Raw genomic sequence first — 23,043 nt, 5'->3', positions numbered from 1 at the left:
TGTGAAGTTGTTTCCATGCATGACTTTTACCAACATCTTACCTTCTTCACCTATAACGTTGAATTTTTATTGGAGACGACATATTTAAAGAGACTAGAGGTTGTTCAACAGTTACGGTAGTCTTGTAGTATTTAATTCGATAAATACAAAACCAAAAGTATTCGGTATACTATATTGGTTTAGTTAGGAATGATGATGATGACACATATACACTGTACATGCATGTATGATCTAATCTGATCATCAAAAGATTACTGTGTGGCGGTGCATTCGACTAGTTTTTTTCTAACAACAATATATCTTAGAATTAGTTTGGCACAAACCTACGAGTACAGTAGTCCAAGGGCCAGGTTAGACCTCCTTTAAAAAGTTTGTATTATATAAATAATCTGAAAGTTGAACTTATTGACACCTCTATTCAAAAGAGAAGAATTATCACAGCTACACAGTGATGGTGTAAACTTATTGAACCAATTCATTTTATCACTCAGAACATGGCAACAGAAAGCTAAACCCAGAATTCTCCCGGATGAGCGGTGGCGGTTCTACATCTCCGATCTCTATCCGCTCCATTGATTTCGACAAATCATCAACGGAGAAAGGAATACTACCAACAAACAAATACAAATTCCATTATTTAATATTCATACAAACAGATTAACATATTCTGGTTGAATAAATGAGATTACTCACCTGGAATCGTCATCCAATAGAAAAGAGTTACTAACAGCATTGTTTGAGTCTTCTGTCATTAGTACCCTCATATTTGCTATCACCTATCACATATATATATATATATATATATATACACCAAAAAGATTACTAAACAATTTGGTATCACCTATCACATATATATACATATATCGATCAAAGCAGATTTGAAAACATACGTCTGGTGATACGCTATGAGTTCCATACTTGTCGTCCCAGTACATGGTACTTATTCGGTATAGCTGTTGTATGCTGAGCACCTGCAAGCAATTTTAACTCTATTTCTTCAACATCCGTACTTAATTTCTTCCTAATATCAAACAACTCATCCACTTACCGGACACAGATCATGACTTATCTCGTCCAAGGTTTTCTTAGGTTTTTGGTGTATGACCTGCATTTTTATTACAACATTAATTACTTCATTTTTGATTACCCCCACAGAGACTGACTGATCTAAAGTTTACAGCATATCATGAAAGAGGTACCAGAAACCCGATGGCCTGTCTGATATGCTTCAGCTCATCCCAAGAAGAACCCGCATACTCATCTGTTGCCTTGTAACACCAGTGCTCCAATTCAGCCAATCCTGCTTTTACGTATTCCCCATTGCTAAATGAACAACACTCCCGTCTTAACAAAAGGCTGCAAGGACGATATGGGAATTTCTTTATTAATATACAAAAAAGGGTAATGTGTAAGACATCAAATGAGAATGAGATGGTAATCAACAGCAAAACCTGTTAAACAGTTGAACATTGATGAATGAGAATATCTGCGTAAACACCTTTCGGACCAAGAATGGAGGAACCTGGAAAATGAGTCCATGACATGAGTTTAAGTCATGGAATCTCTCAGATCTTTATTTTGAAATGGCTAGGATAGAGACTCACATGGTTCGACTTCAGAGTGTTCAGGAAGTTTGTAAGGCTCTTTACAATTCCTTGCCAGTGGGCGATCAATGCTTGCTGAGCTGCAGTGTTGCCAACGGAACGAGATGCTCCTTTCACCAAACTCGCCCTCGATGTTCTTGGTGCCTATTTTATGTACGCGACAGAAAATATTTAAATTCAGCAAAAGAAAACACCATTTCTTGTATTTGTAGCCACATTGCCATATATACCTGAATACACAATCCAAGGAGTGGAGAGATCTCTTTCTTCAAGTTATCACGAATCATTCCGTATATCTTTTCAACATAAGCTGTTAGCTGCTGCTTGAAGAGTAGAGCTGGGTATTTCGCCTCAACTTGCCTTAAGGTATCCACTCCACCGTTTATCATGGCAAGATTCACACCTTGGGGTGTGCCACGAAAGCTCTAGAGAAAGATTGACATTGACATGTTAAAACTTGTGATGCATTCTTGATGTGATGAAGTATATATATTAGTAGGCTACACACATATACCTGAGTCATCCTTCCAAAGAGAGTCGCAGAAGATGAGCGGCGGCGCTGTGGAGCCAATCCTGCTGCCCCACTAGCTTTAAGTGTGCGTTGGAGGAGTAAAAGCAATGTCGAGGCATTGGATAACCAATATGCTAGTACGTTGTTGTTATCTTGCGTCTGAATGAGAAAAAAAATGCAAATTTATTCCAAAACATTTGCGATCACTACCAAGTCAACTGAATCCAAGATCCATAACTTTTATTTTTGTGTCCCTAAAAAGTAAAGTAGCTCAAACGAACCTCAATAGCTTGTCCTATTGTCTGAATGATCCTATCAAAGACACTAGTTCTTTCAACTTCAAATGACCGCCATTGCAATAAGCATTTGTATATAATACATGCTGTAACAGGTCGGTTCCCTTGGAAACCCAAATGTTGAACGATGCAGCGGATAAGTAGCTCTTGGTTTTCTTGCTGCTTCTCGTTTAGTGATTTCTGTGGCTTATCGTCCACTTCAGAGGGATCCCTACGGTTTATTGAATGGCTATGCAGATCCTGGTTCAAATTAAATGAAACCCAAGTAGATGAATGAGAAGATTAAAAGAATCCCACAAAAACATCCAAGTCTCTATTTCTCAGGCATATGGATGTACTTACCAAACTTGGCCTCGCATCAACTGATAGATGACCACTCTCTGAACCTCTCTGTTTTGTTATCATGAACAGATGGGAAGCCATTAACTTCAGACAGAAAAACAAGAAAAAATAAAGGTCTATAGTTTTTATTAATGTACTATCCCTACCTGTAAAATCGACCTGGACCGGCCAGAGAGAAACTTATTTGGTGCAATGGACACAGCTTGTTGTCGTAACACTTTATTCTCTGATTCTAAATTGTTGCATTTTTCCTCCAGCCTGATCATCATAATTACAACTTTCAGTGTACCGGAGTCATGAGTTTACATAAATCTATAGGTTATGTTAATATATGGGACCAGATCTATACTTTTATTTAGTTCTTACTACTAATAGGGGGAAGAAATTTATGAATAATGATTTTATCGTCTTACCTTGTCACTGATTCTTGGAGCTGCTGAGCTTTTTTCTCTGTTTCTTCCAATTTTTTCTTTCTTTCTTCACTAGACTCTTGAGCTTCATCAAATTTCCTTGCTGCATCATCGGCCCTTTCTTTCTCTTGTTCAAGATTAGCCTGTTGGAACACAAATAGTTACTGATGCTAAATAGAGTCATCTGTAACTATGCTTCTAATACACTAGGAGTCGACTTCAGGCATGTTAATACCAACAACATAACCAAGGGAAGGGATAAACCATCTGATTGCCATTGCATGCAGTATATAAAGAATTCAGTTATCAAACTAGCTTCATTATTTGGCCCAGTGGAATTTAAGTTAGGACAAGGAGGTAGTATATATTACCTTTAGACCTTCTACTTCTTCTGTCAATGCTTCAATCTTCTGGGTATCTTCAACTAAGACTTGCGTTTCTGTTACAACAGGTGGTGCTTCTTCAATGGCCTTTTTAGCAGCTTCACGTTCCTTTACAAGAAGCACATTTGTTTCTTCCACTTTCTTTCGCATTTCCTCTAATGAACTCTGCAGTTTCTTTATCTCCTGATTCTTTTCTTCTTCCAGGTCAACCTGCGAAACCATTCCACAATTTCCATTATAATCATCTTACCGAAAACAAATATATTTTACGATATAGATTGCTTTTCTGTATCAAATACCCTTGAGCGTTTCTCCAACTGCGCACGATATGTGAGTTCTTCGACTTTCTTTTCAAGCATATCCTTTGCCTCTTTCAATGCGCCTGTTTCCCTTGAAGCCTGAAGATAAAAAGAGTGTTGAGTGTGTTTGGAATAATTAACTAGAAGATCACATACATGATAAGCTGCTTACCTACAGCCCAAACCATTAGAAAAAGAAAAATGCAAAAAATCTATTTCATCTTCAAAGTCCCTAAAAGAACAAAGTACATTCACATACCATTTTGAGTTTTCGAAGTTCTCTCCTTGCAAGTTTGCCTCTCCATAGTGTCTGCGACAGGATCACTCCTTTCTTAAGCTTCTTGTAGTACATGGTTGCCCTGTGACAACGCCACTGAGCCTGCAAATTAATAACAGGATGTCAATAAAAAACAGCCAATACAAGCTAATTCGACAATTAGACAAGCTGACCGATGTATAATTCCCACAAAAATACAAACCTGAATAGTTGTAGAGTTCTTTGTTTGCTTCCTGAATCGGAATTGGTTATAAGCACTCATTGCTCTTAGACCTGTCTGTACAGCAAGCGCTGCTACATGGAGGTTTTTGTATGATTTTCTAGTATGTAATCTCCGAGCATTCTTCTGAATCTTCACAGCAGCAGCTTGTCTTCTCAAGTTTTCGTAAACTTTGGACGATAGCCTTCCTATAATTTTGGCAAAGAAAAAACTTATAAGTCAACTTATATTTAGAATACCATTCATGAAGTATGAGAAGATTTTTCGTTTCTAAATTCTGAAGAAGAGACAAAGTACGCAAGATAAGGAACAAGAGAGTATAAGATGAATCAGATGGTTTACCTCTACATAAAGCTTGGAGAGATATGGTGGCTTCTCTTAGTAAAATGAATCGTTTTCGGGCCTGATGAGTCCGTATTCGTCTTTGAATTTTTTTGGCAGCAGCACTAAGAACCAGAGTTCTTCTAGCATCGAGTTCAGCCATCTGCCCCGCCCTTAAAAAAATCTTAGTTTTACCAATCTGCATTACCAAACGTTTAAAATCATTAACAATATTCTATGGCACCAGGAGTTCTAGATAATTATTGAACGAAGTAAAGACACTTGCAGAATCAATACCTGGTATCCTTGGAGTCCAATATTATCCAAGATCTTTTTTGATGCAGCCTTCTCATCGTAGCTGTACAGAGGACAAGTCAGAATGGTATACATTGATTTAAGCTCCAAGATAACTGTTACAATTGGATTGACAGAGCGGAATGTTTCACTTACTTCCCTTCTAGAGCTCCAGGACATAGAAGTCCAAAACGGTTAATGAACTCAAAGAAAGGTTTACGAGTGGGATACCCCGCACAACTGATTCTGATTGCTTCCAAAACACCCTATAAGAATACAAACCAACAATATATGTGTGGTAAATATATATATGTAATACACTAATACTATACATGTCTAGAATAACATCACAGTTGGAAATATTATCCATCTGTACTTACACCACACCGGAGTTGCTGCATGATATTGACATTCTCAAATACGGCAGGCTTCAATAGGTTATTGGGCTTCACACATCTGATGTAGTGAGGCTCGGTAGAGTTTAATGTTTCCATCAGTTGCTGGAGTTGCAGCTGCATCAATTGGGAAATCACAACTTATTTCTTACATTTGTGTGAAAACAACCTCGACACTAGTGTACTCTCAGAGAATAAAGCCTATTTACCTTAAAGCGAGAGCCAATGGACGAAAACTTTGAAGATTTAGATGTTTCTTCCGGGAGTGGAGGGAAGAGGCCCACAACAAAAGGACACTTCGAAGCACCCAACAACTCTTGATGTTCAGCGATCACATAATCCTTGTTTTTGTCCAGAAATAGATCAGACTGATACTGGACCTGAAATGAAATTACACAAAGGAGAAGTACTAATAAGAAACGTATAAGATAGTAGCTTTTGTTGTACAACGTTAAATTATCTTTTAAGGAAAAGGAACCTACTTCTCCAGCGTAATGAGCAACAGCAAAATCTGTTCGAGAGAGTTTTGGCTTGATGAACCTCTTGTGGGTCTTAAAAGTCTGATAAAGCTTGTTCGCAAATGTTTCATGGGTTGATTTCGGAAACATACTGAAGGACCACGAGACATTTTGTTAGAAAATGATATAATGAACATAACTCAAGTTGATGATAATATTACCATGCTTCATCAAGGAGTGCCACAATTCCACCAGGCTTCTGCAGACAGATCAATAAGATATTTAGATTACATTGTTATTTCCGAGTCCACAAAATTGTTATATGGATCAGCAATGACCTTTTCAATAAGATCAAGAACATCTTGATTGTCCACAAATTCAATGTAGCTCCAATTTATTGCTTCTTTTGTGTATTCTTCTTGTTCCATCTTGAAAACGTGCTGAAAACAGCAACAGAAACTTGTAAAACTCAAAAGCCTAATCAGTGAATCTCAAGGGGAAATGGTTTCCAACTATAATCAAGATATTACCTGATTGAAATGTTGCTGCAACTTCTCATTTGTGAAATTAATACAGAACTGTTCGAAACTGCAGCAGATCACTATTAGCAGGGGAACACAAAAAATGTAGTGGAATACCTAGTTCTGAACCTGCGTAGAAAATCCTTACCTATTTGTTTTAAAGCTCTCGAACCCATAAATATCAAGGACCCCAATGAGTGATCTAGAATTCGCATCTTGGCCAATTGAGACATTGATCTTTTCTACCAACCTGCAAATAACTAGAGACATTCATTTAAAATCAAACCTGTAAATTACCAATGCTTGTAGTGTTAAAGCAGCCACTTACCAATCAAACAACCGAGAATAAATAGTCTTAGCTAGACCATCCCTGCTGATTAACGCACTCTGTGGATCTAGACTTCTCTTGATAACTTCCTCAGGTGTGACCATAACACGTTTACACAGTGCATCTTCAAGTGCCTTTACATCACACCTAAAACGAGACTTTTAGTTAGTGCATGTACGGAGAACACACACCAAATCTTCTCAGGAAGAAAGGTTTACATGAGAAGCTCTGCCACTGTGTTAAGATGAAACTTCGCCTTGTCGTCTTTGGGAACTGATGAATCCACTTCCTTTCCCTTGGTAAATTCGATGTTTCCAATGTGAAGAATTGCAGCAACCACTCTGAAAATTGCTTCCTGTTGATTTATAAAGAGGGTGACAAATCAAAATACATTTAAACATGCATCAGAAGACCACTTTCATACACAAGCCTACCTGTTCCTTTTCGCTCATCCCGACAATATCCATTGCTCTTCTTGTCGCAATATAATCATGAGCATCACTTATACCAACAAGTTCGAAGCATTTCGACTGGTTCAGGTAATGAAACGTCTTTGGGTGACCCAACTTGTACTTTTCGATCTCCTGCTAGTTCTATTATGTTATACCAAGAGTTTTTAATGACAATTCAGAATTAACAAAGAGTTCCAGGTGAATTTACCTCCTGTGGTGCAGCACACAAAAGATAAAAACAGTGGTAGTTGCGCTCAGGATCAGAAATCTGACAGACACGAGACCTCTCTAGAAGATACGTCCTTACAGCAGCTCCAGATATTCTTCCTTGCTTATCAAATTGGATTTCAACAAATTTACCAAACCGACTGTGAGAAAACAAAATAAATATCAGCTCAAAAACTATGATAGGCCATGCAACTTATGTTAAACCCCACAATTATGCATTACATCACCTCGAATTGTTGTTCCTGACAGTTTTGGCGTTACCAAAGGCCTCAAGGACAGGATTTGACTGCAAATAGAAGTTACAGGCATATTATCACGGTGTGTGAAAGATAATTTACTCAGGTAGGTAAAAGAAGAATCTAAAACAGTCCACACTAATTTAAAACCATACTTCAAGAACTTGTTGTTCAACTGTCCGTCCTTCTGTAACAGCACGGCCTCCAAGATATGCAAGGTACCTCATAAGCATCTTCGTGGTTTCAGTTTTTCCTGCTCCACTCTCACCACTTACCAGAATGGAATTGCTTTTGCCCTCGTTGATCATTGCCCTGAATGTATATATTCGTGTCTCAGCTGATAACATAAATGACAAGTATATGATAAAGGTTCAAAGCTGAAAAATTAAGAAAACCTGTATGCAACATCAGCAACTGCAAAAACATGAGGACTTAATTCTCCAAATGGAGCTCCTTTGTATTGTTGCATCATATGAGCATCATAAATGTGCGGCAGCCGTTGAAATGGATTAATAGCAATAAGGATATTTCCGGTGTATGTCTGTCAAGAAAATGACTGTCAAGAAAAGCACAGCCTTATGGTACAAAAAGCAAAGAATAGTATAGGTACTAACATAAATCTCGTTAAGTTCATATCTGATCTTTAAGTTCTGAAGAACACCAGGCTCATGCAGGTAAGATAGCTTTGTCATGTCATCAACTCCACCTGCAGGTGCTTCCATGTCCTTTGGGTATATCTTTGACAACTTTGCAGTTATCTATACATACAAATAATTAGAAACACAGCTGCAGTCTACTACCAATAGGCTTCAATTAAATGGAAAATCAAATATGTTTAAACTCGCCTTCTTTCCATTTGTTGCCAGAACCTCGACATCTTGTCCATTGATCTTTTCGACCAGCCCATCAATCCAAGCCACATCTGGCTCTTCAATCCAGACATGAGAGCCTACAATAATGTTAACTGGAGTTCCCTGCAGTATACCAGGAAGAAAGTAGCATTGTGATAATTGATCCACAACATGAAGTAACTGAACCACTACGAAGATCAGTACACTGCTTTTGGTGTAAGGTATCATCCTATAATGTATGTTAACAGGGAAAAGTGCTAAAGAGTACACGCTACCTGAAAATCTAAAGTTTCCTGAAACACAAAATCTAAGGTCAGGGTCGGTGAACTGTGTGTTTATACTGGTTTTTTCATCTCATTGTTCTTCTTCCACTCGACTTTGCCATGTCTTTCATATTTCAAGCCTAAATGCTACTAATAGATACATCAATGTCTAGATCTGTTGGATGGAATATCAATGATAACCTATCTGAAAATAAGTTAAAACAGAAAAATCTAAGGCCAGGGTCAGTGAATCATGTGTTGGGTGTCTCATCTCATTGTTCAAGCCTATGATGCTAGTGATCAAAAACTGAAAACTTGGATTTTGATTCCTTGTAATTAATACGGATGTTGCATAAAATAAACGACTATAAAACAGAAAGAATCAAACCACGTACCATTTTGGAGTCTTCGAATCCAATGCTCGGCTGAATAAAAAAAACCCTAATCCATGAGGGAGATTATCTGGGGAAAGTGACTTGGTACACAAGGAAGCTAAACAAATTATTGACAATCCCTAGGGGAAACACATCGAAATTACAACTCAACACCGCTCTCAATCGGATCAGCTAAAATCTGAAATCGAATCAGTAAAAAAATCGAAAGAGGGGAAAAAACGAAAAAACGGGAAGAGAGAATAGTGAATGAAAAATTCAGAGAGTGCCATAGTCTTCTTCTTCTTCTTCTTCTTCGCCGAGTTCTGTGTTTCTTCCCCTACGAATTCGCGCCAATTCGTGGCCCGAAATCGAGTCGCTTCTCTCTCACACTCTCTCTCTCTCTCTCTCTCTCTCTCCTCCTTTTCTTTCTCTACGTTTTTTCTAAAATATCTCAATCAAAAAAAGATTTTGTTTAGTTAAAAACTTGGTTAGTGAAATTAAACATAATTTATATTTTAGAAAGAGAAAATCTATTGATTAAAAATAAAAATATATAGTTTTAAATCAGAAAATGAGAAATGAAAATTGCAATAATTATTTAACAAAGAAGAAAATAAATCAAAATCTTTATTAAAAAAAAAAAAAAAAAGAGAAAAAAAGAAGAAGGAAGTATCAACCTTATTGGACTGTGGAGAGAAAAGCCCAGTTCCAAGAGCCCAAAAGCGAGAGAGGTTTTTTTCTTCTAATTGATGATTGTAATGTCTGCACGTAGATAGGGGGCCTAATTATTAGAGATGGTCAAGTTTATATAACTTGATCTTGCATGTTGAACTTTCCTCTTCAATCTAAGCTCTGTTTCCAGCTCTCTGCCATCTCTCATTATTTGTCTCTAGCTTAGGTCTGTCTTCTCTCACTCCCCAATTCAGACCTAAAAACATGATCACCTCTTCATTCAACCTCAAGTATCTTCTTACTTTTTCAGCTCATCTCTTTATGAGCTGCTCCCTATCTTTCATTTAAGTCTTAATTAGGCTTAGATACATGTATAGAAAAAGCAGTGAGCAACTGTGTCATACCAGAAATCCAAGTAATTTGGCATATAAAATTGCAAATTGAGATTGAGAATGAGAATATGGTATGACACAGCAATCGATGCATTTTCATTCAACCTCAGGTATAGTATACGTCTTCTTACTTTTCAGCTCATCATCTCTTTATGAGCTGCTCCCTATCTTTCATTTTATCAGTTAAGTCTTAATTAGTCTTAGATACATGTATAGAACAAGGACTAGAAAGAGAAAAGACAGAAACTTGAATACTGCGGCATCGTTTATATATTATATGGATCACTTTGGATACATGATGCCACTCAATTATTACTTGGGAGTTGGGACTCTGGACTTCACAACGACTAGTACTAGACATCACTTTTAACACCAATTACGCAAATTCCCAAAAAAAACACCAACTATTTAATATTTGCTAGAAAAAAATATGAACATTTTTCGTTGCCAGAAAAATACGGAGAATATTTTTTAGTTGATAAAAAATACACGAACTATTATATTTTTTCAATTTTTCCAATTTAGTTGATAAAAAATATACGAACCAGAAAAAAACACAAACTATTTATTTTTGCCAGAAAAATACATGAACTTTTTTTCTTTGCTAAAAAATACATAATTTTCCATTTCTTATTTTTCCATTAACAATTTTAGAGATTAAAACTCATAATTTTCTCTGTTCTCTTGAACTTCATACAAGTTTTCACTATTATTTAGGATAACTAAATCCAAAAAAAAAAAATACATAATTAAATTAATCGACTCCAAATTTCTCAATTGGTGTTGTTTTTGGATTTATACGGACTTTAAAAATTTTGAGATTTCCACATTTGTATACCTTTGTATACCTTTCATACTCTATCTGCGTCTGAGATAAAGTTAACAAATATCTGATCATTGTTGTTGGCACCTACTCCATATGTGCCTGAGATAGGATGGTTTTCAGCAGGTGAAGATGAGGAATGTCTTTCATTTGATTTACAAAGATGGAGATCTCATGAAATTTTATAGTTTAAATGTTGATTAATCTAATTGTGTATTTTTGTTTTTGAATTTATTTATCCTAAATAGTAGTGTAAACTTCATACTTGTATGAAGTTGAAGAGAGTAGAGAAAATTATGAGTTATGATTAATAACATTGTTAATGGAAAAATAAGAAATGGAAAACTATGTATTTTTCAGGCAAAGAAAAAAAAGTTCATGTATTTTTCTGGCAAAAATAAATAGTTTGTGTTTTTTTCTGGATTTTTTTTTAAAAAATAGTAAAGTCGTCACAATGTCGTTACCGGCCGTAACGGAGACGAGGAGAAATTGGAAAAAGATAATAGTTCGTGTATTTTTCATCACTAAAAAATATTCTATGTATTTTTTTGGTAACCAAAAAAAAATCATGTTTTTTTCTGGCAAATATTAAATAGTTGGTGTTTTTTTTTGGGAATTTTCCCATTAAGCGAATAAAAAAAGGTATGTTTATTTGATCCAAAAGTTCTGTCATAAATTTTAGAGATATTTGGCAAAATGATATATTTTTCAAACATAATTACGAATAAGATACATTCACTATTTATAATTAGAAAAAACCACTTTTATCACTATTTGTCTATTTTTCAGTCTTTTTTGCCATTAAGCAATCTTCTTAATTACATTTATGCCATTGTACTTCTCTTTTTCTCTTCATTTCTTGATTTTTTCAAATAATTGTTAATGTAATTTTTTAGAAAACTTTTTAAATACAAAAAAATCTATATTTTTCTTTAAAATTTGATATAAATTTTGTTTAATAATTTTAAATATATTATATATATCTTTTGTATCCGTACACATTATTAAAAGTACAGATGTGTGTACACATTATTAAAAGTAAAGATGTTTGTACACATTATTAAGTGTACATATGTAATTTTTATAAAACCATTGCAGTACAAACATTTGTATAGACATCTAGAATCCAAAGAATTAAACAAATTACATTTGTACACTTAATAATGTGTACAAATATCTATACTATTAAGAAAATGTACACACATCTGTACTCTTAATAATGTGTACAGACATCTGTACACTTAATAAGGTGTACGAGATAAAAAATTTGGAAAACATATTTAACATTTTCAAATAAAATCATCAAACAAGCTGCATATCAAATTACAAATAACAAAACATAGATTTTTATCTATCTTTAAAAAATTTAAAAATAAATTTTAATTAACCAGCATTTTTGTTTTAGATTGTTAGGAGCATATAAGAAAGAAGAAATTTTTCAAATAAAAAATAAAAAAATAAAATCAAATCAACTTCTTCTCTCTCCTATTTATCCGCTTTCTCCCTCTCACTCTCCCCTCTTTTTTTTCTTAAAACTATTCACTAGGACCTTTTAGTAATGTTCTTTCTTTTTTTGGGTCCCATTCAGAATTTTATCTCTACCACCATCTATTTCACAACAACCTCTTTTTTCTATTATAAATAGTGTATGTATGTTTTTGACAATTAATTTTCAAACACATGCTAATAAACCCTAAATTTTACAAAATTTAATAATGTAGTTGATATTGATGTCGGCTAAGCACGGTCAATATACATTTTAATAATGTTCTTTTATATATACAATTTACTTGTTTTGTTTTCTCTGTGCTCCGTTATCTATAAATAATGTTGTTGATTGGCCTTGGAGCAGATATGTTATTGCTCTGAGAGCGTCGACACCGCTAAATCTCGCCGACTTGGCCAAGAAATACGGAAAAAATAAAACTGAATTGTTTCCTCCATTTATCAACCAGTATGAGCTGGAAGAGATGAATTAGAAACTTATATTCTAATATGAACTCCTAAGCCTTAATCATTCTTTGTAAAAACATAGTTCTCTCTTTGTCCCGACTATCGAGACCCCTCCTAATATCACCCTCTCCGACGCCGCAAAGCCTTTGCTTGCCGGCGTCGGGACTCTTGCCTCTCTACTGTCTTCTGTTTCCCAAAGCTTCTTGTTTCATCTTGTTCGTGGCCATTTTCTCAATTGTTTCGTCCCATCACTTGTATACCTAAGTTTGACGGCGGCTTAATCTCTTCGACGAGAGGAGAGAGGTGCTTCCCGACGAACTCTACCTCGCTCCAAACTCGTCCCATCCTTTCTCCATCGAACCTGAAACCAAGAGAACCCCCTTTAACCAACTGTGCTTCAACTTCCGTTTTTGACGTAGATCTACCCGTTTTGCTCAGATCTAAAGAAACTGGCTCCCTCTTGGTCTTCCTTGAAGCCTTTCCTCTCTGGATCTTATCACCGGTTCTGGTCCCCACCCCTCTCAATGCGCTCCAATCAGACCTCTCCGGACTCATTTGTGAGCTCTCGGAAAGCTTTTTACCCAAGAGGTTCCGACCGATGCTTGCTCCGGTCACGACAACGATGAGGGTTAACGCCGGCACAAACCTAATCTCTATTGGTGTTCCCCGTTTGACCTCCTCCTCTCACCAGCTGGATTTAGGCCCAGTTAGAACCCTATTGAGGCCCATTTATAAAAGGTGTGATACAGTTTTACTTCTCTTAAAGCCCAGGTTTGATCCAAACTCTTACTTGTTCTCCTTCATTAGCTTCCCTTTGTGTCGAGTCATGATTCTAATTGTCCGAAGACTCCAAATAGAACAGGATCGCTCATTGTTGCTTTGTTGGTACAAAAACTATATAAGAACCTTGCCTTTAGACTCACCTAGGGTTATTCATCATGGTTGGATTAGCTTGAAAAATAACGACATTATGACCCCATCTCATAGACGTTGGGGTTACCAAAACTTTTTCAGGTACCCTGCTCCGACTCACCTGTTCCCTAAACCCAATCAAGTTCTAACTTGCATCTTTATGGACGGTACCTACCATCAATCGCCAATAAGCATGAAGCTCAGGTTAAGAAAGATCGGCATTATGATCCCCTTACCAAGGAAAGGCGATTACCGAAGCTTCTTCAACCCTCGCTCTCCATCTCCCCTGCCTAACAAATTGTTTCATGAAAAAACTATCTTTCTCAGGGAGAGCTTAATTCAAAGACTAAAGAGTAACAGTATTATGATCCCTACTCCATGGCGTGGGGGTTACCGATACCTCTTCAACTAAACCCTACCAAATCGTAGAACCATATCCACCCTCTTTGGCTCTTCCTTGTCGTTATGCAGATCAACCCTTTGCTTCCCGTGCTAGCAGAAATCTCGGCCTTGGAACCCTCATCAACGTCACTTAGCCTGTTGACAGTGACCATTACTTTGTCCAATGCTTTGTGCCTGCATGAATTCTCGACAAACCGTGTTGTCCCTTGCACCATCTGGCTTTCTAGTCTTGGTTCCCAAGTCTTCATGGATCCTTCGTCGAGTTACCTTTGCTACCTTTGTGTAGTATTTGCTTTCCCCTTGTTGTTGCTCTTACTTTGTGTTAAGCAACTTTCCCTTTATTTCTATGGTTTGTATGAACTCATTTTCGGTTGATGAATGAAAACAAATCTTTGTCCAAAAAATATAATATTCTAATATGATACCAGAATCTCTTTCATTTCTATATGTCTTCAATCCGATTTATAATCAGTCTGTCCCAATAATTGGTCTATTATTTTATAGGGTTGAGCATATTGAAGTTGATGGTTAGAATTTAAAAGAGTTATTATTTGGAAATGGTGTATTGGAAATTATAGAGATAGGGATCACTACATATTGTTGTAATATACTTAGTATTTAGGCTTTTCGTATATTACTTATGTGCAGAATCTCTCTTGTATAAATACTTCTACCAAGCTATCAATACAATACATATGTTTCGGCAAAATATCCGAACCCGAAAATCCGACCCCAAACCCGATCTGAAAAACCCGATCCGAATCTGTATCCGAAATTTTAAAATACCTGAATGGGTCTAGGATTTATTGAGATCGGGTACACGAATCCAGTCGGGTATTATCTGATATCCGAACGGGTACCCGAATTAATCCGAACATGTATAAATATAGTGCAAAATAGTAATTAGTGAGATTTGAACCCATGACCTAAAGCATTTAAAGGGTGCATTCTAACCATTTTGCCACTTTAATATCTTTAATTAATTCTAAAACCTCTAGTATTTATATATTAATATGTTTCAGTTTCATCAAGCCACTAATTCCTGATTATTGAATGAAATTGAGATTGGTTTACTTAATTTCAGATTGAATTCGGGTACCCAAACCCGATCCGAACCCGATGGGTGTTTACCCGAACCCGACCCGAATACTAAAAATACCTAAATGGGTCTAGAACCCCTTTACCGAAAATCTGAAATATCCAACCCGAACCCGAACGGGTACCCGAATGCACATCATTCATAGCAAAGAATGCTACTTACGTATATCAAACAATTGGACAAGATCTCAAAGTGGTATACAAGAAAACATGTGTCATGTGCTAATTAACTTTGAATTAAAAGGCCACATATTCTATTAATTCTAATAAATTGTATCTCTCTGTTCTAGTTTACTTTGGCCGACCACTAATATATATAGTCATATAGGTCTCTTTTAGCATCGTTTTACAGGTCTTTTTTTTTTGTTAAAAAAAAGGTAATTCTTCTTCCTGCAATAGCTTAATTCAAATCTTCCAAGGCTCATCATGTTCTTTCATTCCTCTCTGTAAATAGCTTTTGTTGATAAATAATCTGAAATTTCTATCAAAATTATGTGCGTGTATTACATAGAAACTTGTAGGCTTGTATTTCCTAGTACCTAAAGGTCCAAATTAAAACGGTAACATACCTCTTATATCTCGCCAAAAATTATTACGAAATCATCATATTATGAATATTATTATGAAAAGAAAAAAATTATACATGATGAGTTGAAGAAAAAGCTCTCGGAGCAAAACATCTGCTCCATACCATATGTTTAGGGGTCAAACATCTTGTTTATTACTATTTTATAAGTCACTGATATTTCCCTTGAGTTCAATCACTTCATTGTATAATTCCTTCCTTTTCTGATGACTCTTCGAAGTACTATTTTTCCAGAGTTCCAACCTTAGCAACTGCCATAATAAAAAACGTTAACGCATATCAGGTTACAACCAAAGCAAACAAGTTTTGCATTAAGACAACAAGGTATATAAAGACAATAAGGTACTGACTCAAAAGCTGGAGAGCCCGAGACACTTCATTTTCAAAAAAGGAATTCTTGATCTCTTTCATTTGGTTCAATAGCAAAGCATGTTCCTCCTTCAAGACCTAAGACATGATATTAAAAAAAAAAAGGTTAACATAAAACACTAGCAGAAGCAAAATCATATTTCAATCTTACTAATGCAAAATTCACAATAAACTGTCTGTCGTAGTGTTTATTCAAGAAGAGGAGAAAGAAAGTAGAGTACCTTAATTTTGTCACTGAAGTCGATAACCGTTGGTCGATTGGCAGGAGACACTACTGAATTCTCACTTTCTTCCACTGTTTCATCCAAATCAGTAACGTCATATCAGAGTCAAAGACGCACGTGAATCTCAAGATACATACTATATACTTAGTCTACGTAGCAAACAAAGTTTCAGCAGATTCACGGGATAAGTCAGCGACCCCAAAACCTAATTCACAATTTCGCAATCGCAACAAAACTAAGTTACCAGCGTCAGAGTTGTGATTGTTAGTAGAAAACTCCTTCGATTCACATGACAAAGCACCATCGTTGCCAATTTCTTGATGTTGATCTGGAATAAACCATAAACTGATCAGTGAAACCATCAAAGAAAACGAATCAAACAAAAAACACAGATCAATCATGAATCTGTAAGCATAAGTCACCATTACGATCGACTACATAAACATACATCATAGTAATTGTAGTACCTCCTTCCATGGCGGATAAGCCCTAAAGAACCCTAAATTCTGAATCAAAGAGAGAGAGAGATTGAGAAAGAATTAGAGAGAGAAGGAGAGTGTGTAGGTAAAATTGGGGAGAATTTGAATTTATATGAATGCGAGCGTTGGATCTAAATAAGCTTTCTAACGTCTATAATCATATCTACACTAAAAAATGAATGATTAGGAAAAACTGAATAGAATGAATCATCATCCCTAAAAATTGCAAACTCCCTTAACTAATATATAAATAATTAAATTAGAATCATCTATATTAACATTTTTGTAATACATTTTGGTTTATGCCCTTGAAATTTTAATTATTTAATTTTTTATTTTACAACATTAAACCCTAAAGAAATTCCATAAATAACATTGCAAAGAAACTCAAATACTAAACTTTCTTAAATTGACCAACATTTGTTGCATTTATTGTCTTAAAATCTTAACAACATCTATACATTCCGATTTTTCCAAAAACAACTCTACCCATTAAAGTTCTAACTCATTAAATCTCCAAAACTATTTTTATGGATGCTAAAATCTCTCAAATTTAAATGATATACCATAGATTTTCTATAACAAAAGTTTACAATCTCAATAATTATATTAACATTAATAAATTTCCTAAACTGAAAATTCAATCTATATACACATTTTGAAGTACATTTTGGGTTCTACCCTTTTAATTTTGCTTATTTAAAATTTTAGTCCCTACAAAATTGCACTAAAAGCAACAAGTAAAATATGGTAAATTGACAAAATCAATTTTTTTATAGAAACTAATTAATTCTACTTAAATTTCTTATTAATAGCAAATTTCTTTTCTATATATGTGTTCCAAAATAAAAAAAATAGAAAAATCAATCATTAAACTGTATACACTGAAAAATAAATAATCAGTTAAATTAAATAATTATATATCAAACAAAAAAATAATAGTATTATTTTAAATAAATAAAACAGTTAATTATTCTGATTAATTATACATTACACAAACATTTATAATTCATAATTTTTGTGTTTTATCCTGATAAAATTATAATACTTTAAGAATGATTGTATCACTAAATATAAAAAATATTAAAATTAAAATTATATAATTTTATTACTAAATTAAATACCGCTAAAATCAAATATCATTATAAATAAAATTAAATAATTGTCTTGTGGTTTACCACGAGTTAAATCCTAGTTAGTGTTTAAATCTTGAATAACTATATGGTTAAACTGGTTAAAAAACTTACTATATGGCTAAAGTATGAAATTTACCCATATATTTATTATATGTACTAGGTATTGATTCAAATTGTTTTAAAATTTTGATCAAACAAAGATGAGATAAGAATATTTTACCCAAATCTTCAAAATATCTTTAGATTAATTGGAGGAAAAATAATTCTGTTTACAAAATGAGAGGAATTTGAATATTTGAATATTTCCGTGAATATAGAATATAAATTTTTTTGAGAAATTATTTTAATTCCAAATTTCAGTTTAAAGTACAACATTCTTCTCTTTTATGGTAATATAAGTAATTACCATAAAATCCGAAATATGGTATAAATCCTAGTTAAAACTTAAAAGAGAACAATGTTGTATTGTATCATACTAGGATTACCATATTTCGATTTTGTATCATACTACGATTTCTACCATATTTCGGATTTTCAATCAATTACTACCATATTTTGGATTTTATGGTAATTACTTCAATCAATTATTGAATCTGATCTTGTATTAATATTGAATTCTAATTATATAAGGAAATATTTTTGGGTTATGTTAGTTTTTTTTAGTGATTAGTGATATTTCTGTTTTCGAAATCAATTAGAATACTAACAATTATGTGAAAACTTCCGAAAGGATATTTGACAAATATATGATATCTTTATAAGTAAATGATATTTTTGGATTTTGTTAGTTTAGCATATAGAAATTAATGAGATTTCCGATACATGACTAAAATTTAGGAACAATTTGGTAATCAGATATTATTCTATAATAGTTTTCCAAAGTTAAAGCGTCATTTGATTTACTAATCACATTAATTTTGTTAGGTTCCTAAATTAGAGGCACCTTAAATATTTGATTAACCACTATCGTTTTGTTTAGGAAAATTAATTTAAGTTTACATTTAGTCTAATATTTTTTAGTTTATTTTGAGACTTTTAAAGAACTAAAGAGTCCTCACTCCTCATATAAGTAGAGCTTTCTGTGAAAAAGCTAAAACATATAACACATATATTTCTCAAATACCAATAATTCTTCTAAAAAAAATAATGAGTATCACAAAAACTATTGTTTCATACTACTTTCTTGTAGTAATATTGGCAATTTCGATGTCGAAAAATGACGTTTCTGCCTTCGGAGGTATGTTTTCTCTTACAAAAATAGCATTTATGCTTTTATATAACTACGATTGATCATTTTAAACCAATAGTTGAGTAACATTTCTTGGAAAAATATATAGAATAGCCATTAGCCATATACATATTCATGTGTGTATAATATATGCATGTTTTTTTAAAAAAAGTTTGTTATTTTATTGAACACTTATACAGTATATGGCTTATGGCATATATATAGTTACAGTGATCACTTGTTGTTTGTATACGTGCAGACCCTGGAAACTGCATTGGTATTCCATGTGTGCGGTTCAAGTTTGGAAGTCATGAATGTCAACCTGCTTGTCAAGCAAGAGGGTTCAGAAATGGAGCATGTTTTATTGTTTCTCCTAATAATGTTCAATGTTGTTGCAATAAGTGATTACAAAAATAAAATGCTCTCTTATCGTTGTGCGTTTGCGCGTTCAACTGTGTTTTTTTTTTCAACTTTATAAGACGAATTTCCTATTGTTGTTTGTTTTTCAACTTTGTTGACTAACAAATCCAATGAAACAAAAACTGTTTTATTATTCTACTGATTTAAATCAACCGTAAATAACGCTTCATTGTGTTATAGAGGGTAAATTAATTTCCTAGTTGACGACGGTAAGGCCATCGAAGGCCTTCGCTGAAAACGTTAAAAATCGTGAGGGTCTTGTAATGTATCGTTTTGCGAAACACACCCAAAGTCACAGAAACCTTCGAAAATTGATTATAATATGGTAGAAATGTTACTAACGTTCGCGTTTTTAAATCCCTTTAAGTAGAAAACGGATTCCGCGAAAATCCAAATAAGATATAACGATTAAAACCTTTGTAAAACGATTAAAAAAAAAAAGAGTAGACGAAGAGGTTCTGTTGTACGAACACACACAAGTAAAACTTAGCTGAAACCATAATTTTACAAAATACAACACAATGTGGCCCTCTCTTACTTGTGAAATAGTCTTTAGATTGTCCTTGTATTGTCCTAAACCTTACAGTTTCGAGGTTACGCGGCTTACGGTCGCTTCTATAGATCCATGAGGTTCATCGGTTGGCAGGTACACATCATCTTTAAACTGCAAAAATAAATTATTAGAAACCAAATGTGTTTGGGCATATAAATTTATTATTATGGAGAGTAATTTACAATGGTTTCATCATAAAAGGTAAGATCACAGAGACATTCATACCTTCACCATTGAAGGGTTTTCCTTGGTTGAAAGGTTTACAGGTAGAAAGTGTATATTTGGCATTTTCAGGTGAATCGATGATACATCAGTGAACCTGTTCATGTTAATAGGAAGTTAATCATGGTAAGAATCATATAATCACAACAGAAAACAAAACAAAGAGAAAATACACAGAATATGCTGATACCTTCTGAGTACAGCGCTTCCCATAAGATAGAGAGTGCGTTGGACAGAAGGGCTATACACACCAGTTTCTGGAGGACCAAAGAATGTCTCCATCAGAACTTTCTTTACATCCATGAAGTTCTCGCTGAAGTAGAGTCCTTTTGTTGGGATGCTTGCAACTGAATCGTACGAGTACCTGCCACCATTAACAGGTATGTCGGTTTCAAGAATCAATCACAAATAAGAAAGATGTTGCATCGCTAATTAACTCCTACCTCCACGATGCATTCACCTCTGTCGCCAGCATTCTCTCTCGTGTTTCAGGCAGAATGGTGTATTTGTCTCTGACAAACCTCTCAAATCCTGACTGTTATTATGCGTTAAAGCGGTTTTAGTGAACAATCAAATCATCAGGACTAGACTTATTGACATCCATTAGTGTCAACATACTAGTCTTAAGCGCAAAATTTGCTTGTATCTTACAAAATAGACTGACAATAATAACATCAATTCTAGAATTTCACTCATTTTTCAGATCATTCTTCTTTGTATTTTCTCTGCATAAAGTCCCTAAGTTAGAGGAGTAGACTTCTACTCAACATAGTATTTTCCCTTTTTATGTTAACTGGCAGATATTTTAATAGAATAGAAGAGAAGCACAGCACATGTATTATCCAAAACTCCAGTACTGACATTATATTTTGCAAACTACTTAATCCCCGAGACACAGATGTATCCTAGCGACAACAGATCAAACTGGAAAATGCTGGTCAAAATACCATGGAACACACTCGCCATTATCAAAAAATATAACAGTGAAAACATAGAAAATTCTACACCTTTTTAACAACATATATCTGCAGAAAGATGTTGTATACCTGGGTTGTCTTCAGTAGAGCTAATCCTGCAATACCAGAATTTAAGTTTAGTGCACCAGACTTTTCTACTCGTGCCTCCACAGTATGAGTCTCTGATCCAAGCTTGAAACCTTCAACAAATTGATTGATTGAGAAAGTCATCAAACTACAGCGAAATTGGTTCCAGAAAAAAAAAATCACAAAACTCACCATGTAAATGTGGTTTACCACCGATGGATACACGCTCCCAGGGTTTCTCAATGATATTTACGATAGCAGTATAAACCTGGTAAAGCAACAAAGAAAGATGTTAACAATAAAAAGAAAAAAGACAACAAAATGAAAAAAAAAACATAAAATTACAGTATTGCAAGACGCATAAGAAGCAGTACATCTTTAAGGGTAATCAGCAAGGTGAAAATATCCAATAAAATATATGGTGATAGTGTTGTGTATCCAGATACATATTGTCATACCTGTGGATAAAATGAGCAAAAGTGTTTACCAATAAGTATGGAAAATTCTTCCACCGAGAGTCGATCTTCACATTCCTTGGCTTTCACATAAACCTTCATCCCAACATAGAAGATTGGCCAAAACCACTTGGACGTGAATTTTAGAAATCAGCAGAATAAGAACAAAGTTAGTGAAACAAATCCTAACCACCAGAATCTAGAACCAACAATCCAAGACTAAGCAAGCCAGAGAAAGTTCACTAGTGACTAAAATAGGAAATAACATGTAATACAACATCAGAACCATGAACAACACTTTATCCTCAAGAGCCAACAAAAGTTGTATTTCACAAATCAATCTATGATCTACAATACAATACTAAGCACAGCCACAATTGAAAAGTTTCAATCTTTTTTTTAAGACTTACAGTGTTTTTCATGGTATCAGTGGCGACAATATCGGAGTTATCATCACGGTAGTAAGAAGAGAGACAGTGAGAGAGAAGACTGATACTAACGTTCCACTCAACAAAGTGATGAGATCCATCATGACCATCTCGCCAAACTCTCCCAACTCTCACTCGAGCCTTCCCATGTTTCTGCTCCAATCTGATCCCATCTGCTTCTTGTGCCATTCCTGTAACAGTAAGCTTCATCAAAAAGAATTCATTTTTTTCAACTCTTCAAAGCGGATCAAAGCTTTACTAATCTAACTTAGTAGACGATTCAAAACCCAGAAATCGAATTATAAATCACTTCCGATTCAAACGAAAAGTAACCAAATCGTTTCTCTAACCTCTCTTTACTCTTCCGTGGAAGCTTGAGTGTCGATCGCGACGAAGAAAGGACTGAGAGAGATTATCTTTGAGACTGTGAGTGATCGAAGATGAGAGATCTGAGATGCGTTAGAGGTGAGATCGATGATGATGACGGATTCGATTGAGTATTGACGTTAGATCGAAGAAGAAGATTGCGTGAGAGAGTTTAGTTTTGGTCATCTCGGTTTACAAATTTTAATTCAACTTATTTCC

General features: G+C 34.6%; 3 protein-coding genes and 1 long non-coding RNA gene across 7 annotated transcripts; 1 reads left to right on the top strand and 3 right to left on the bottom strand.

Moving 5' to 3' along the window:
- Positions 1 to 361: 361 nt before the first annotated feature.
- Positions 362 to 9,689, bottom strand: LOC104750277 (myosin-11). Its single transcript, XM_087493309.1, has 37 exons — positions 9,085 to 9,689; positions 8,421 to 8,549; positions 8,190 to 8,333; positions 7,971 to 8,116; positions 7,731 to 7,887; positions 7,567 to 7,625; positions 7,320 to 7,479; positions 7,094 to 7,243; positions 6,878 to 7,014; positions 6,660 to 6,806; positions 6,480 to 6,581; positions 6,341 to 6,398; positions 6,149 to 6,250; positions 6,032 to 6,069; positions 5,835 to 5,961; positions 5,562 to 5,732; positions 5,338 to 5,469; positions 5,114 to 5,223; positions 4,961 to 5,021; positions 4,685 to 4,862; positions 4,325 to 4,530; positions 4,105 to 4,224; positions 3,846 to 3,944; positions 3,535 to 3,756; positions 3,167 to 3,306; positions 2,900 to 3,011; positions 2,754 to 2,801; positions 2,397 to 2,651; positions 2,119 to 2,274; positions 1,835 to 2,029; positions 1,605 to 1,748; positions 1,452 to 1,522; positions 1,200 to 1,356; positions 1,049 to 1,105; positions 891 to 971; positions 694 to 776; positions 362 to 607 (listed from the first exon to the last, which is right to left on the bottom strand). The coding sequence occupies exons 1-37, from the start codon at positions 9,085 to 9,087 to the stop codon at positions 484 to 486; spliced, it is 4,581 nt and encodes a 1,526-aa protein (XP_087349435.1). The 5' UTR covers positions 9,088 to 9,689; the 3' UTR covers positions 362 to 483.
- A 6,282-nt stretch (positions 9,690 to 15,971) lies between these two features.
- On the bottom strand, positions 15,972 to 17,117 carry LOC109129670 (kinesin-like protein KIN-14S). Its single transcript, XM_087490488.1, has 5 exons — positions 16,962 to 17,117; positions 16,739 to 16,822; positions 16,492 to 16,565; positions 16,252 to 16,348; positions 15,972 to 16,152 (listed from the first exon to the last, which is right to left on the bottom strand). The coding sequence occupies exons 1-5, from the start codon at positions 16,969 to 16,971 to the stop codon at positions 16,124 to 16,126; spliced, it is 294 nt and encodes a 97-aa protein (XP_087346614.1). The 5' UTR covers positions 16,972 to 17,117; the 3' UTR covers positions 15,972 to 16,123.
- A 2,090-nt stretch (positions 17,118 to 19,207) lies between these two features.
- On the top strand, positions 19,208 to 19,789 carry LOC147925413 (uncharacterized). Its single transcript, XR_015584375.1, has 2 exons — positions 19,208 to 19,346; positions 19,597 to 19,789. It is a non-coding gene; the product is annotated as an uncharacterized LOC147925413 (long non-coding RNA).
- A 370-nt stretch (positions 19,790 to 20,159) lies between these two features.
- LOC104750279 (uricase) lies at positions 20,160 to 23,043 on the bottom strand. Of its 4 annotated transcripts, none has more exons than XM_010472054.3 (9): positions 22,809 to 23,043; positions 22,441 to 22,649; positions 22,034 to 22,159; positions 21,768 to 21,843; positions 21,579 to 21,688; positions 20,976 to 21,067; positions 20,723 to 20,896; positions 20,536 to 20,629; positions 20,160 to 20,421 (listed from the first exon to the last, which is right to left on the bottom strand). In XM_010472054.3, exons 2-9 carry the CDS (start codon positions 22,645 to 22,647, stop codon positions 20,338 to 20,340), a joined length of 963 nt encoding a protein of 320 aa, XP_010470356.1. In that variant the 5' UTR covers positions 22,648 to 22,649; positions 22,809 to 23,043; the 3' UTR covers positions 20,160 to 20,337. The 4 variants fall into 4 exon arrangements, with proteins under 4 accessions (XP_010470356.1, XP_010470358.1, XP_010470357.1 ...); XM_010472056.3 differs by having other exon boundaries at positions 22,034 to 22,126; positions 22,809 to 23,032; XM_010472055.3 differs by having other exon boundaries at positions 22,441 to 22,662; positions 22,809 to 23,008.

This window comes from Camelina sativa, chromosome 16 (assembly GCF_030686135.1).
Source record: "Camelina sativa cultivar CO46 ecotype springtype chromosome 16, ASM3068613v1".
Lineage (NCBI taxonomy): Eukaryota > Viridiplantae > Streptophyta > Magnoliopsida > Brassicales > Brassicaceae > Camelina > Camelina sativa.
This window is presented reverse-complemented; position numbering and strand designations above follow the sequence as displayed.

Excerpts from the sequence above, each read along its gene's own strand:
- LOC104750277 (XM_087493309.1), bottom strand. Across the intron at positions 8,334-8,420 it reads TGGCAACAAATGGAAAGAAG|ATAACTGCAAAGTTGTCAAA; the intron begins GCGAGTTTAAAC and ends TTGTATGTATAG. Across the intron at positions 2,652-2,753 it reads TTGATGCGAGGCCAAGTTTG|GATCTGCATAGCCATTCAAT; the intron begins GTAAGTACATCC and ends AATTTGAACCAG.
- LOC109129670 (XM_087490488.1), bottom strand. Across the intron at positions 16,566-16,738 it reads CAATCACAACTCTGACGCTG|TGGAAGAAAGTGAGAATTCA; the intron begins GTAACTTAGTTT and ends TGGATGAAACAG. Across the intron at positions 16,153-16,251 it reads TCGGGCTCTCCAGCTTTTGA|TTGCTAAGGTTGGAACTCTG; the intron begins GTCAGTACCTTA and ends TTATTATGGCAG.
- LOC104750279 (XM_010472054.3), bottom strand. The coding sequence starts at position 22,647 with ATGGCACAAGAAGCAGATGGGATCAGATTGGAGCAGAAACATGGGAAG. Across the intron at positions 21,844-22,033 it reads TTTGCTCATTTTATCCACAG|GTTTATACTGCTATCGTAAA; the intron begins GTATGACAATAT and ends TTGCTTTACCAG. Across the intron at positions 20,897-20,975 it reads GAGGTGAATGCATCGTGGAG|GTACTCGTACGATTCAGTTG; the intron begins GTAGGAGTTAAT and ends TAATGGTGGCAG.